General features: G+C 44.8%; 2 protein-coding genes across 4 annotated transcripts in view; both read left to right on the top strand.

Annotated features, from left to right (window-relative positions):
- The window catches only part of mfsd1l (major facilitator superfamily domain containing 1-like), a 5,736-nt gene extending 5,308 nt beyond the window's left edge, over positions 1-428 (top strand). For both annotated transcript variants that reach the window (XM_080834762.1, XM_080834761.1), the window contains one exon: positions 1-428. This exon is cut by the window's left edge and continues 251 nt beyond it. The gene's annotated coding sequence lies outside the window, so the exon portion shown is untranslated.
- A 1,084-nt stretch (positions 429-1,512) lies between these two features.
- Positions 1,513-15,000, top strand: part of LOC308361910 (myosin phosphatase Rho interacting protein) — a 46,853-nt gene continuing 33,365 nt past the window's right edge. For both annotated transcript variants that reach the window (XM_080834389.1, XM_080834388.1), the window contains exons 1-3: positions 1,513-2,731; positions 4,761-4,838; positions 6,612-6,677. In XM_080834389.1, the coding sequence (XP_080690515.1) occupies positions 2,612-2,731; positions 4,761-4,838; positions 6,612-6,677 (264 nt within the window). In that variant the 5' untranslated portion in view covers positions 1,513-2,611. The remainder of the gene's footprint in view (positions 2,732-4,760; positions 4,839-6,611; positions 6,678-15,000) is intronic.

Genomic DNA, 15,000 nt, shown 5'->3' with positions numbered 1-15,000 from the left:
TTGTTACTTATCTTTAACTTCGTCTTTAATTTTATTTTTTCTAAAGGGATGCAAAGAGAGCCATTTTGTTGTGTCATACTCACAGATACTCACTAAAAGTGATTGTGTACACTGTTCTCAGCTGGGTAAAGGGACAGTATTTTGATTTCCTCTCAGTGTCAGAGGTTGGAAGTATATGTGGTCAGTGAGATTATCCAAGCTCAAAACACTGCAGTGTGGATTTATGTTTAGGTCAGACATCTTTTTGTCTTGTAGTCCTACTAAAACACATAATTGTAGTTAAAGAACTGGGTGCAATGACAGTAGGTCATTTTTATAGACTCAATAATGTTCTTGGTCTCAAAATTGACTTTTTAAAATTCTGAGACTGGGATCAGAAATTCAGAGATGTGCCGACTAATTTTTGATGAAACCACTAGACGCAGTAGGACAGGATTTTTACTGCATGTTAAATTGTAACAATAAAAAACGTGTTCTTATTAATCTTTTATTAACTATGTGCCATATCAAATGTTGCCTATTACAATCCTACACATTGTCCTTCCCAGTATATAGTAGAACTTACAAACTGGAATTGAGATCACAGATAGACATAATCGAAAGTCTACAAGACAATCATCTGCCTCAAAAGATGATATATTTTAAGAGAACACTTTGTACCAAACCCTTTTTTTGTGGAATTTGCAATTGTGGAAAGCAGCAAATGTGGAAATGTACATTAATTTCGTTGAGACCCTGAGTTAAACGGGGCATGTTGGTCTCTCCCTCTCTTTCTACTGCGCTTGGATGTAACAGTATTATCTTGTCCTGAACACTACAATGGTTTGCCGAGTATATCATTTGTGGCCTTTAGAAACCCACACACAATGCCGTGGTTTCGATGAATTTCTACCCACGCACAAGCTGCATGTGCACTCTGCGTTATGACAGCAGACCTACACCACCAGGGAACGCCATAACGCCTCCGAGTACACTTCTCATGATTCCTGCGTTGGTGGAGGTTGCCCCCAGCAACAACAGATCCTAGATCAGTTTCATCGACCAGGTTTACACGCCATGTCAAGGAGTGTGCACACTATATTGCCAGGTGGAATTACTGTACAAAAGGAGTGCCCTAACAATTACACTAATGTATTTAAATACTGAAAGCTTTTAGACTGTGTTCATTTCCTTAACTAATTTTCAAAGAAGTCGCTTTGTCTATTTTTTGTTGTGGTAACTAGAGTTAACACTAACTTCGTACCCCTTGTAAAACTGTGAGTTACTACACTCACTCCTGCTGAGTCTTAGAGCTGCCCAGTGCCCACCGAACTTGATCCCTGTTGTTCCATAAAAATTGGCAAGATCTTTATTTTCCCATTGGACGAGTATCAATTGTATCCCATGTCTGTGGGTGTATGTCCTTCCCTCATTGGTCACAGCACGTGTCATTCAATGCCTCGTATTTTTCCCAGCCCCTCCCAGCCTTTTGGCTCACCGTTGAGTATGTGTATGAGTGTGTGTGTGGGAGAAGAGACGAGAGCGAGCACTTTAATAGTTTGGTTTAATGCGGCGGCCTATGACACGCCAGGCGCATGGAAGCTGACGGAACTTGTGGAGGAACTTGAGAAGTTGGTGGTACTCGAATCTGCACATAGGAATCGACGAAAACTAATACTAGAACTGACACGGACTTTCTCCGCCATATGCCCCTGTGATACTAGCGAGCTGGCGTATTTGGAAAGTGCAAACCTGAGCGCGACCCGTGGATTTTTTTCTGACGTTCCATTAGTTTTCATCCCAAAATTAACTCCATCTTTAGTTTCTATCACCTATACATCGCTAAGCTTACTTGCACAATAGGATGTGCATAATCTGGATGCAAGGAGAAATGTGAACGGTAACGTCAGCTGAATTGGTACCGGAGGAAATTAGCCCTGTCCCGCTGAATGCTGTCGGAAGCTTCGGCTGTAGGCTTCACCTGCGGGATGTAGTTTGCGTCAGGAATAAGAGACTTTGATGCGGAGTGGATAGACCGGAGAACACCTCTTTGCCCTCGCAACGTTAGTGAGGACATTCTTCACTTTGAATGCTCAGCGCTGAGGCGGAGACCTTTAAAAAGTTTATTTTGGTTGTATTGCGTGATAACGATCGTCATATTTACCGCACAAGATAGTACACCGACATAGCCTACGGATAAAAATCGCTCAGATCACTGGAATCAACTCTTATCCACGCGCGTTAGTAAGCATTAGATGAGCGTAATGAGCTTTCGCGTATCTGAATAATTGCCAGTTTACAGTGTGTGAATGAGAGGTTGGATGCGGGGGCAGCATTTTTGTGTGGGCAGAGTACACTGAAATTTGTGTCGTCGCAGGCTTATGCCTTTTTTCTTCAGTATTCTCATACAGTTCAGCCTTCATCCCTGTGTTTCTGAAGCAGTATCATCCCGTTCTCTGGGATTTCGGAATGCGTTGGTATCTGTTTTTCCATGCGCGCCCGTGACCGGCGCTGTCCTCGCTGTGTTGACTGCAGCACGCGGAGGAGTCTCCGTTTAACGGCAGAATTGCGCAGTTTAATTTTTTGGTAAAGGGAAAACGGAGAGAGCACGGATCAGCTGTCCGCTCCAACTATGTCCACCAGAGAGAATGCGTGCCGGAAGTTCCAGGCGAACATCTTCAACAAGAGCAAATGCCAGAACTGCTTCAAACCGCGAGAGGTCCATCTGCTCAGCGATGAAGACTTCAACCAGGTAAACAAGTGCGCAAGGTCTCCTCAAACGATGCGTGCGTCCAGAGACCCATACGACATTAAGTCAGATGGGACAGTAAGAGTCGTACACACATACACACACAGTAAATACATTTGTTTTTAATCTCTTCACGCGGAATAAAAGTTCTTCTGTAGATTATAGTTGCCTCTTCTTGTTCCAGGAAGAAACGCTTATGTAATCAAAACATGACGCTGCATGGAGGTTTTAGGATAAAGGACTTTTGTTTTTTTCTTTAAGTTGGCTCTGGGCATTACTGGTATGGATTGTCAGCAAGATTCTCTGCTTTGAGCCCTGCAGGGCAAATCTTTGGATATCGGAACTGTGTGTGTGTGGGTTTGGAGGACCTGTGTCACTGATGATTGTGGATTAGGCCAGAAAGAGATAAAGTGTGTATGTGTGTGCGTGTATATAGGAGGATGTGTTTGTGCTCTGTAGGTTGGGAGAATGGTCCTCACAGGTGATTCATTTGTCAGGTGGGCCTATATGATTAGCTGGATCCCCACTCGATCTGTTGTCTGGAAGCTGTGGCATCAGCTAAATGATTGTAGCCGTAAGAATTATTGTACCATCAAACTATCAAAAACTAGCAATACTATTGGGTAAAGGCAAGCAAAGAGTGCATCATTTAGCTAATTGTGTGGGACACAGAAATGTCTGACAGAACAGATGACAAGTCACCAAGCAGAGCCTCAGATCATGGTCCCTGCATGTCTGGAAACGGGCGATTGCAATGTAGCTTTGTTTCAGAGGGTCTACATCTTTATTTGACTCAGTTGCTTGGAAGCATACGGTAGACCATCATCCCTTATATGCACCCATACACACACACGCACGCACGCACGCACACACACGCACACACGCACACACGCACACACGCACACACGCACACACACACACACACACACACACTATCCTGCTCTCTTGTTGAGCTAGTTCAGAGTGGTTCATTCCATACATATTTTCTGCCATGCTTTTGTCATGCCCTCAGTATTCTTCATCCCCCACTGTAGGCTGCTGTCTCATAGTGAAACATACACATACACACCCACACACACATACATCCTCTCTCAAGCTCTCTCATTCAACCTTAGTCCCACTCCCTTCGCCGTAGTCATTTACAGTAATAATAATTTCATGCACACACACAGCCTTGTCACACCCCCACATTGAGATAGATGAGAGGAGAAGAGAGGACAGATGGGGGAGGAGACCCAGTGAACAGAAGTGAACTTTAGCCATTGGAGGGGAAAACCTGACCTACATTCACACACAGGCTTCCTGCGCGCAGCCTTACCTCCCTGGGCAGACCAGACCCTCAGCGCTTCCCTCTCCTCCTCTCCTCTCCTCTCTCTCCTCTCCCCACGCTGTTTTTCTCCCCTAATGACATCCCTTCTTCTCTCATCCACCCATCCTGCTGCCCTCCTCTCACATGACGCGTCTCCAGTCTCCCCGTCTCACTCTTCTCTTTCTTTTTCTCTCTCCCACTCTGTTCTCCGTCTCTCTCTCTCTCTCTCTCTCTCTCTCTCTCTCTCTCTCGTGTGCCCCTCACTAACATGTCTGCTCCTTTTTGCAGTTGAAAGGGGAAGCACGAGACCAATCTCAATGAGTGTTTGTCTCCGCTTGAACAGACACAGCTTTTTATTCAACGTTCTTTCCCCCGTACAGTACCCTGGCCCCAAAACACACACACACACACACCCACAAACAAACACACACACACGCTCACACACACACACACACACACACACACACACACACACACACAATGTAAACCATCAAACAAATCTTTCCACATGTGTGATTGTGGGACCAAGTTTCTGATGTGCATTCCTCACATACTTTTGTGTATATATTGGGTGGGTTTGTATCTTTGCTATGACAATTTATTAATAGTATCTTGCGTGTTTGTCCGATGAATGTCATGAGTCTATGTGTGTTGTGTACGTGTGTTTTATACTGGCCAGTCCATGTTTTTCTTTGAGCAAGTTTGTTTTTTCCTCTTGTTTAGGCCAAACCTGTGTATGGAGGATGGCTTCTGTTGGCGCCTGATGGAACAAACTTTGATAATCCCATGCACAGATCACGAGTGAGTATGCAACCTGTGTGTTTGTGTGTGTGTGTGTGTGTGTGTGTGTGTGTGTACTCACACCCTCTTGTTCTGGCTTATTCTATTGTGTAAGACGGGGAGTGATGCCTCACACAGATGCTAGTCCTCTGGCCCTTTACGTAGATCTTCATTGGCCCTAGTCTCCATTCGAATGCCAGTGAAAATGCAGAAACAGTGTTAGTTTTGAGAGAGACATTCTTCACACTACTTGAATGAGTCAAAAATAAACATTTCAGACAGATTTAGAATTTCATTAGTGTGCAAGTGTCTCTGTCTCTCTCTCTCTCTCTCTCTTTCTTTCTTTCTTTCTTTCTTTCCTTCTGTCTCTCTCTCTCTTTCTTTCTTTCTTTCTTTCTTTCTTTCTTTCTCTCTCTCTCCCTCTCTCTCCCCATTATCCCATGTGCGTGGGAGTTTGGGTGCTATACCTAAAGCCACACAGGTCTTAAACGATGCTCTGATCCCCTATAGCGCTCCAGCTCTCCTTTCTCCTGTCAGACTTTGAAAGCGATTGGTGCTAAAATCTCCTGCCCTCCTTAAAGGAAGAATGGGTCAAATTAGCTAAAATACATGTAGTAGTTCTGTGTTAAAGTCTCTTAGGGACCTTTCTGTCTAGGACCCGTGAGGATCCAAATACGTTAGCAGCCTGTCACTGTCCTTATAAAACTCCAGTGGAAACACACACACACACACACACACACACACACACACACACACACAGGGATACACATCATAATAATAAGGCACTTCCTCATATCTTATTCATTACTCTGCTCCAAAAGGGCAGGGAGGAACGCAACACCAAAACACAGTGACCTCTAGAGGGATGAAGGGAAGCACAGAGGGAGAGATGGCGGCTGAGAGAGAGAGATAAGAGATTTTTGAGTCGGAGTCACTGCTGAGGTCATTGACATCGCTGATAGCATTGTAATTGTTGACAGTATCGCTGCTGAGTTTTGTGCGTTGCGCCGATTCATTTCTCAAAATCCTTTCGCTTAAGGTGGATCTGATTTCTGGGAATAGGCAAAGGGGTTGGAACATGCTGTTGTCAAAGAAAATGGAATTTTGGCGAGAGACTGACAGAGAGAGAAAGAGTAGAGAGGGATGAAAGATTGAGCCAGGGGGGGGAGGGGTGACAGAGGAATAGAGGGAACGACAGAGGAAGACTGAGCAGCCCAAAGAGACAGAGGACGCTTGAGAGGCTTTTTAAAATAGAGCTGGGTCATTGCCACTGAGGCCCTCACACCAGATAGTGTGTGTGTGTATGAGTGCTGGGAGAGTCTGGACTTGCTGAGTCACACCATCAGCTGCAGACCCTGAGAATCTGACAGGAAGCCCAGGGGGGTAACCAGCGGTGGTGACTGTTGTGTGTGTGTGTGTGTGTGTGTGTGTGTCTGAGAGGGAGAGAGAGAGAAAGGGGGAGACAGAGAAAGGGAGAGAGAGAGAGGAAGGGAGGGAGAGGTAGAGAGAGGGTGTGAGAGAGACTGACCTGAGATCAGTTTGAAAATAGAACAGAAACTACCGCAGCTCCCCTGTGTTGTTTTCCCATTATTCTCTCTCAGCAAGCGATGTAGTTCGCACACTGTCAGAAATGATCTCACACTCTGAAAGATCACGGCCTACATGTACACATCACATACTGTAACTCTGTATAGGGTCACAATGGTTAGAACAAAAGAATTGAGACCATGCACACAGTGGTGCAAAACACAAAAACATGGGCCAGTCAGACTGATTTTTTGTTTCCCTTTGCAGAAATGGCAGCGGCGGTTCTTTATCCTATATGAACATGGACTCCTGCGTTATGCCCTGGACGAGATGGTGAGTACCTTGTTGTTTCCGTCAGGGCCTTCTGGGAATTCTCTGAATGCCCTACTAGATTGCATACATCAATGCATGTTTCTAATGCAATGGATAATCAATGCAAGTTTTTTAACAACTTGCATAAACTGTTAGAAGCGAGGGCTAACAGCACCTCCTACTGGTTAATGATAATATAGGAGTGTGTCGTTGGTCTTGATCGGCACAGGGATAATCTAAGCCAAACAAGGGGCCCTTGCTGTACAATGCTGTACCACTACCAGCAACGAAACCAACCAATCAAAATGCCTTGTGAAGGGACGGAATATGTTGGATATTTTGCAGCAGACCCTGTGATCATGTTTTTATTGACCAATCAAGAGGCTTGTGTAGCCTTATTTGAAGTCCTTTGCTACCAGGTGTAAAGACGGCAATAGAAACTGATTTTGCCAGTAGTTTAAGTGTACCATTTACTCCGAAAATCTTGAAATGGTTAACGGGGAGATCAAAACCAAAGTTAGGACTACAGCAGCCAGGCAAAGGATTCCCAAGGCATTTTAGCCAGGCTAATTACTGCCGCTTCAAATGGCTAACAGCTAGCACAGAGTTGAACAAGTTGTTTTGTTGGGACTGTTTGCTATTCAACTCAGAGAAGGGGACATAGAATAGCGCTGGCTACTGCAATTTGAGCACCCTCACCAAAGCTGCCAACGAACATCAATGTTCAGAAAGGCACATTGCTGCTATTCATTGGCAAACCTTTGGTAGCACAAGAGTGGCTTTACAGTGGAGTCAACAGATTTGAAAAGAGACGAAAAGGTATCCCTCATTGAGTGTGCTATTGTTTTAGGGACAGCGAGAACTGCCTTTTTGAGGCCACAGCTAAAGTTTGGTAATTGAAGGCTAACAGACGTTGAAAGGGCATAGTCCGCCACTAGGGTGTGCTTCATAGCTCTGGTTTATTTTTCCCTGCTGTAATACGGGAGTAGCTATAATGTTGTCTGTATGCAGTTTACTCCCTGATTGTACACAGGAAAAGGTGTAAAATTCCTTGTGCTATTAGTTGGGGACTTCCCACAGCAGCCAAACCTCTCACAGTCACATGCAATTCTCAAACCCAACAACCTAGCCTAAGTATAAGAACAACGGGACGCACCAAACCATTATACCTATACTGAACACAACTTAACAACAACATTTAGGCCCAATATTTAGGCCCACAACATCTCCAGTAGGTCCAACAGTAAAGTCTGGCGTCCCAGACCCCCCCCCCCCCCCTCCCTCCATACTCATGATGTGTTAGGACACATGTCAATACCAGGGACAACAACAGATACACCTCAAGATACACGTTGAAAATGCCTATCTCGATGTCTGATGTTTAGATAATTGAGCGGTGCATCGTTCAATCTCCTTATACTATAGCTTGCCACAGTTCTGCATACTCTAACTTCTTCCTTTAAAAGGATTCCTCAATCACTTCTTCAAAGGGAAACGTTAACTCAATAACATAAGCTCACATTCAATATAATACCCCCATGCCTGGTCTCATAGCAGTCACAACAATACAATACAACAATACATAAGCCAGCATTCCCCAATCCACTGCTTTGTCCCATATACCAGTACTGTTTGTAAGTGACAATAGAATTTCTACTTTCCCTGTCACCGGCAAAGAGTTAATCTCAATTGTTTTATTTTCAAACCGACACACCAATGATTTAAAAGCCTGATTATGTCTCCAAGTGTAGTGACCCTGGGTCAAGCTAGTTTTACAACGAGACAAAATATGTTTTAATGAGCCAACACCCATAATTTACAGGTCCCGTCTACACACCCCCACTGACTCAGGTTCTGTGGAGTTGGGAGGACAAGTGGCTCCAACAATTCTTTTAATGTGCTTAGCATCCATAGCCCACGATTCTCTCCATCTTATCTTCCGGATCCGTAGACTGAGAGAAAGTCATCTCCAGACTGGTCTAAGCACATTTAGAACACACTTAGAACTCCTCTTCCAAGCAAGTCATTGGTAACTCCAGAAGTCCTTTTCCATATAATGCTCCAGTACTTACACAGTGTGGCACCTTCACCTCTGTTTTATTTTCTAGAGAAAGTATCAGCTTTTGAGTGTGTTTATTGGCGTTTGTGTGTATGAGAGCGAGAGAGATGGATGGAGGGCTTTTGTGTTTGTTGTATGTGTGTGTGTGTGAGAGGGCTTTGTGTGTGTGCGAGAGGGTGAACAGATCTTCTCTATCAAACGTTCTTCTTTTTTTTTTTTTTAACGGTGTTGTTCTTTAGTTTAAACATTTTTACCCTAACAGCAGTGTGTGTTAATATGTGTTTTGTGTGTGTGTTCGGGTTACGCAATGGGCAGTTGTGTATCGATTGGCTTGTTTGCTGGTTATCTAACAGCTTGGCTGGGCTCATAATCCGGTCTAGTTTGAAGTAAAAGCTGTGAAGTTTGGGCTGGAGTCTGAGGATTTTGCTCTCGATGTGGCTGGGATTTGAAGTGGTGGATTTGTGTTACAATAAGAACAACACTGTGAGATCAGCCGTGATGGTTCTTGTGTTTATGGACTGAAAGATTCATTGGGGGTGTTATTTACTGACTTCAATATTTCCCTTTTATATCTGAAGCCCTTGCTGTAGAGAATGCAACATGACAGACCATTTACTGTGTTTGTGTGTGTGTGTGTGTGTGTGTGTGGGGGGGGGGGGGGGGGAGAATTGCATACCTTCTGACGATTAATATCACCATGTGAAAACGATGCTCTGAATATGTGATCAGCTCTGCTGTTGGCACTGTGTCTGTGGTTTGGTGATCCTATGCTTCATCATAATGATTCTAGAATATAGTGTATAGGACCGTGTTCAGTCTGGAGCACATAGAACAGGATCAGGGTTGGCCCAAAACTTGTGGCTGTTACCGATGTCATCTGATGTAGCATTCCAAGTAAATCCATTTCTTTTGACATGGAAAATATGTGTGTGTGTGTGTGTTTGTGTGTGTGTGTGTGTGTGTGTGTGTGTGTGTGTGGTGTGTGTGTGTGTGTGCCTTGTTAATAAACACAGATGGGCCTCTTTAAGGGCTAGCTTGCTGGCATTCTACAGGGTACTCACAATCGTGTCTGTGAGCCTGTGAAGGGAAAGACTTTGAGTAGCACCACAGAAAACTAAACACTAAACAAGAAACCGTAAGTAGCCATACTGAACGTGGTCTTTAAGTAGCCGTACTGAACATGGTCTTTTAGTAGCCATACTGAACATGGTCTTTAAGGAGCCGTACTGAAAATGGTCTTTTAGTAGCCGTACTGAACATGGTCTTTGAGGAGCCATACTGAACATGGTCTGTAAGGAGCCGTACTGAACATGGTCTTTTAGTAGCCGCACTGAACATGGTCTTTTAGTAGCCGTATTGAACATGGTCTTTTAGTCTGGATGAGATATTCCTCCTACATGCCCTCGGTTCTCCCCCTTCTTCTTGTTTTGTGAATATGCTGTTTTTGGCTCTTTGTTGCCCTCTGAAGAGGCTTGCATTAAGGAGAAGGAGGAGCAGTGGAGACGAGAGAGGGGGAAGGAGAGAAGGAGGAGGAGGAAGAGAGGTGGATGGACGGATGGGTAGATTGTCTTTCATCCTTTTGTCTTTTCAGAGGGAGATGAAAGGATTGGAGGAATCATATGGGGAAGTGGCTGTTGAGCATAAATAAACGACATGAGAAATGACTGAATTCGTTTGAATAAATAGACTTTATACTTTGTGTGTTAGGGAAAGGGAGTAGGACTACACTTTGTGTGTGTGTGTGTGTGTGTGTGTGTGTGTGTGTGTGTGTGTGTGTGTGTGTATAACACCTGCATCTTTATCTCATCTGAGTTTATGTTAATAAAGTCCATCTGTAAAAAGCTTCCTAAGCTTCAAGGGTTTAATACTGACCCCACATTCACCATCGCAGACTGACTTGAATGTAGTCTCCCTAGAATAGACACACGCACACAAAATAGCCGTGCTACACATCATGTGTGTGGTGAACACGGAGCATTACCATGCCTCTGGTTCTCTTGCTCTCTCCATTTCCTCAGACATGCCCTCTCACACACAACAAACCACACACTCACCTCTCATTAGTGGCCCCACATCACAGAGGTCCAGCTGGGTGGGGAAAGATGAGTGCCAGGGTAATGGGGTGTGTGTGTGTGTGTGTGTGTGTGTGTGTGTGTGTGTGTGTGAGTGATGTGGTAATTGAGCTCAGATTGGCCGAGGTTCTGTGGTTCTCAACCAGCAGGATGTGGCATTGCGTAGAGGAAACCACACACACACACACACACCCACACACACACACACACACACACACACCGTAATGTATTGCTCACATTCCATGTTTGAGAATACATCAGGCTTAGGAACACTTCCAAAGGCCAGCAGAATGCCTGCGATGACTGTGGGAAGTTCTTTAAGGCATAATAAGAGAGGACGTCCACATCTTAGGGCTCACCAGCCCAGGTGGGATCCCTTCGGATGAGAATGAGGTCGCCTGAATTACCAACAAAACTGGGCTATATCATTTTTGTAGGGTTAATGTGCTAAATATTTTAACAACACAACTATGGAAATGTAAGTCATCTTTCCAGGGCATTTAAAAAAAAGATGATAAATGTGTTTACTGCAACCGTTCATGTATATCATTGTCCTCTAGTCTTGCATCTGACTGCATCATACAGAAATCCGAATGTTTGTGTTTGTAAGATTATTCTGGCCCACTACTGAATCAGGTTCAACTAACATTGGTTCTGATCATTACAATTTAAACTGGGATTGAAGAAAAAGTGCTTAAGAGTCTGCCGTTTAGTGAAACATTTGCCCTTTGGTTTAACCACTGTAGTCTATTTGAATGTGGAAAGGAAAAGCCAAAAAATGCCATCAGTAGCTTGATGAAGCATGCTGTGCTGAATCAGAGAGCATATGTAATATATTTGCTGCACATTTAACTCTGTTACATAATTGCCGCTGTCAAGCAGTTTCAGCAGAGGTGCACGTGTGCTGGGTTCTTCTAAAACTGCGTTCAACGTTTTTAGAATTCTGCATCTGATAGTGGACACTTAGTGGACAAAGTCTGTCTCTCTCCTTCTCTTCACTTTTTGTCTTTTCTCTCCCTCTCTCTCTCTCTCTCTCTCTCTCTCTCTCTCTCTTTCTTTCCTGCTCCCTCTCTCTCTCTCATTGTCACTCTGGAGAGCGGCCATATGCTCCAGAACATCAAACACAGCTGATCTGCTGCAGTGGGAGTGAGTCGACTCCTCCAGAGGCCCTGATTAGATGTCTTGTTAGTGGCGCCTGAGCTCTTTTCATCGGGGGGCCATCCCATAGAGCCACCACTGACCTCCAGTCACCTGATGATGTCAGAGGACTCCCAGTGTGTGTACAGACACAGTCACACACACACACACACACACACACACACACAAAGATGGTTTCATATCTAGAGTATGTGTTACTGTGGTGAGACATTTTTTATCTTATTTTTCTTTTTGGTCTCGGAAATGATGCCATTTGTTTTGTGTGTGTCTTGCCTGACATGACCGTGATGACAGTCCTGAAAGGAGAAAAATGCTGTACACACACACACACACACACACAAGTGGTGCTCTTCTCTTTAAGGCTCATGGTGTAAGTTTGTGTCGCACTTGTGTTTTTGTGTGTGTGTGTGTGTGTGTGTGTGTGTGTGTGTGTGTGTGTGTGTGTGTGTGTGTGTTTGAGTGCCTCTTGGCCTTTTCTCTGTGTTTGGCAGTCAGTGTTGCAGAGAGGTCTTGTCAGGAGCAGTTGTTACTGTGCCAAAATTGGCCCTCTAGAAAAAGTGCTGTCCTTCAGCAAGATGGCCTCCAGTGAACGGCAGAGTAGTTCTGCTGCAGGAGGGTTCAAAGTGGGTCTGTGTGTAGGTGTGCACATGAAATTAGAAGGAGAGGGAGGGAGAGAGTGATTTGTGTGTGTCTGGCTGTCTGTCTGTCAGCTGTGAGTGAGTCTCTTAGTGCTAGACCTGTTCCTAACCCCTTGTGGATCCACTGATGACATCAGTGTGAGTCAGATACTGAAGCGTCTCTTGTTGATGACCTGAATGTGATGTGTTGGAAAGTGACACACTGAGATACACTATCACAGCTCTCATTCTCTCCTTTCTTTCTCTCTCTCTCTCTCTCTCTCTCTCTCTGGACAGCAACACCTTCCTCTTACTGACCCCTGGGTCTGAACAATGCAGAGGAATCGCATAACACACTCTCTTTTAAACTTGTGAAACTGCACTACAGTATTTGCACCCACTCTCTAATTATCTACCAGGCTGCCATTCCTAGAGCACCACTCACTATGTTGAACTGTACAAACACCCCCACAGTGCCACACACACACACACAAATACACACACACATATCTCTGTGTGTATGTGTGTGTGGGTTCTGGGAATGATGACACCTATGGCGTCTTTTGTATCTACCTCCCGCACATTGAACAGCCGGCAGCAGCTCTCTCTCTCTTATTTCTCTCTCGCTGGATCTCTTCTGCATCGGAAATGCATTCAGTCATGCACGACTCATTCCTCTCTTATCTTGTCCTTATAAAAGATTTAAAATATATAATTGTGTTTGTGCTGTTCTAGATCTGTCACGTCTCTCTCGCTCTCACTTGATTTTCTTTTAGTTTTTTTCCCTTGGTTGCCCAAAACCCACATTCTTATGTAAGCTTATATAAACAGCTCTGCCTTCAGGTGAGCCTCTCTGTTCTCAAATATCAGAAGGTCTTGTGTGTGTCTGTACTCCTATATGTGTGTGTGTGTGTGCGTGTCAACGTGCCCCACCTAGTGTGAGACACGAGTCTTACATGGTGTGTGTGTGTGTGTGTGTGTGTGTGTGTGTGTGTGTGTGTGTGTGTGTGTGTGTGTGTGGTGTGACCTCAGTCAGAGGTCTTTGCATGTGTCTGTCAGTCATAGGAGTGTTTTTTCAGGAAGGACTCATGAACCTTAAAACCATGAAAGATAAGTAAAGTCCGTAAAACAAACACACACACACACACACACACACATAGCTATTTGAGTAATTACACTGTGCCTTTATGCTCTACAGTTTGTCATCTGGCACTTATAGACCGCATTCAACACAATAGAGCTGCTGTTTGTGGTCTGCCATATACGCTTATAGTGTTGCCTACTGTTACGAGAGCTGAGCCCTGCACTGTCACTCTCTCAGCTGGCTACGTAAACCGTCTCTGTACTCGATTACTCTCACAACAAATCACCGATATTGGGTGTACACGCAATAAAAAGATTTGTATGGGTTGGATAATTGCATGGTGCTGTTCTGGGCCGAAGGTTAGGATACGATGGTGTGTTTTTGTGCTGCTAAATCAGCAATAGGATGGAAACGACACGGATAACAGGATATGGTGGGTCAGCAAAGTGTAGCCTGTATGTATTTAATAAATATGCTGTAGAATGCTCCCCCATTCTGTCTGGTGTTTGGGCTCGCTTTGGCTTGGCCTGATGTGCTGACACCCACAGAATCAAGAGGCAAGAATCAGCAGTCCGTGAGCACCTCCTTTATTAAGACCTCCACCTGAACACCTCTGCTCTGCTCTGCTCTGCTCTGCTGGGCCAGGTTGGCTGACCATGCGGAGGAAACTGGGCTTGGTGCTGTGTGGAGTGGTTTTGTAAACACTGTTGAACAAGTCCTCCCTGTGCTCGACTGTGTAGGTGAGGGTTAGTGTGTCTGACTGCATGTAAACCAGACCAGTGTAGGTGAGGTTAGTGTGACTGACTGCATGTAAACCAGACCAGTGTAGGTGAGGTTAGTGTGACTGACTGCATGTAAACCAGACCAGTGTTGGTGAGGTTAGTGTGTCTGTCTGCATGTAAACCAGACCAGTGTAGGTGAGGTTAGTGTGACTGACTGCATGTAAACCAGTGTTGGTGAGGTTAGTGTGACTGACTGCATGTAAACCAGACCAGTGTAGGTGAGGTTAGTGTGACTGACTGCATGTAAACCAGACCAGTGTTGGTGAGGTTAGTGTGTCTGTCTGCATGTAAACCAGACCAGTGTAGGTGAGGTTAGTGTGACTGACTGCATGTAAACCAGACCAGTGTAGGTGAGGTTAGTGTGTCTGACTGCATGTAAACCAGACCAGTGTAGGTGAGGTTAGTGTGACTGACTGCATGTAAACCAGACCAGTGTAGGTGAGGTTAGTGTGTCTGACTGCATGTAAACCAGACCAGTGTAGGTGAGGTTAGTGTGACTGACTGCATGTAAACCAGACCAGTGTAGGTGAGGTTAGTGTGTCTGACTGCATGTAAACCAGACCAGTGTAGGT

Source organism: Sprattus sprattus, assembly GCF_963457725.1.
Source record: "Sprattus sprattus genome assembly, chromosome: 3".
NCBI lineage: Eukaryota > Metazoa > Chordata > Actinopteri > Clupeiformes > Clupeidae > Sprattus > Sprattus sprattus.
The sequence above is the reverse complement of the archived record's forward strand: the minus strand, read 5'-3'. Positions and strand labels throughout refer to the sequence as shown.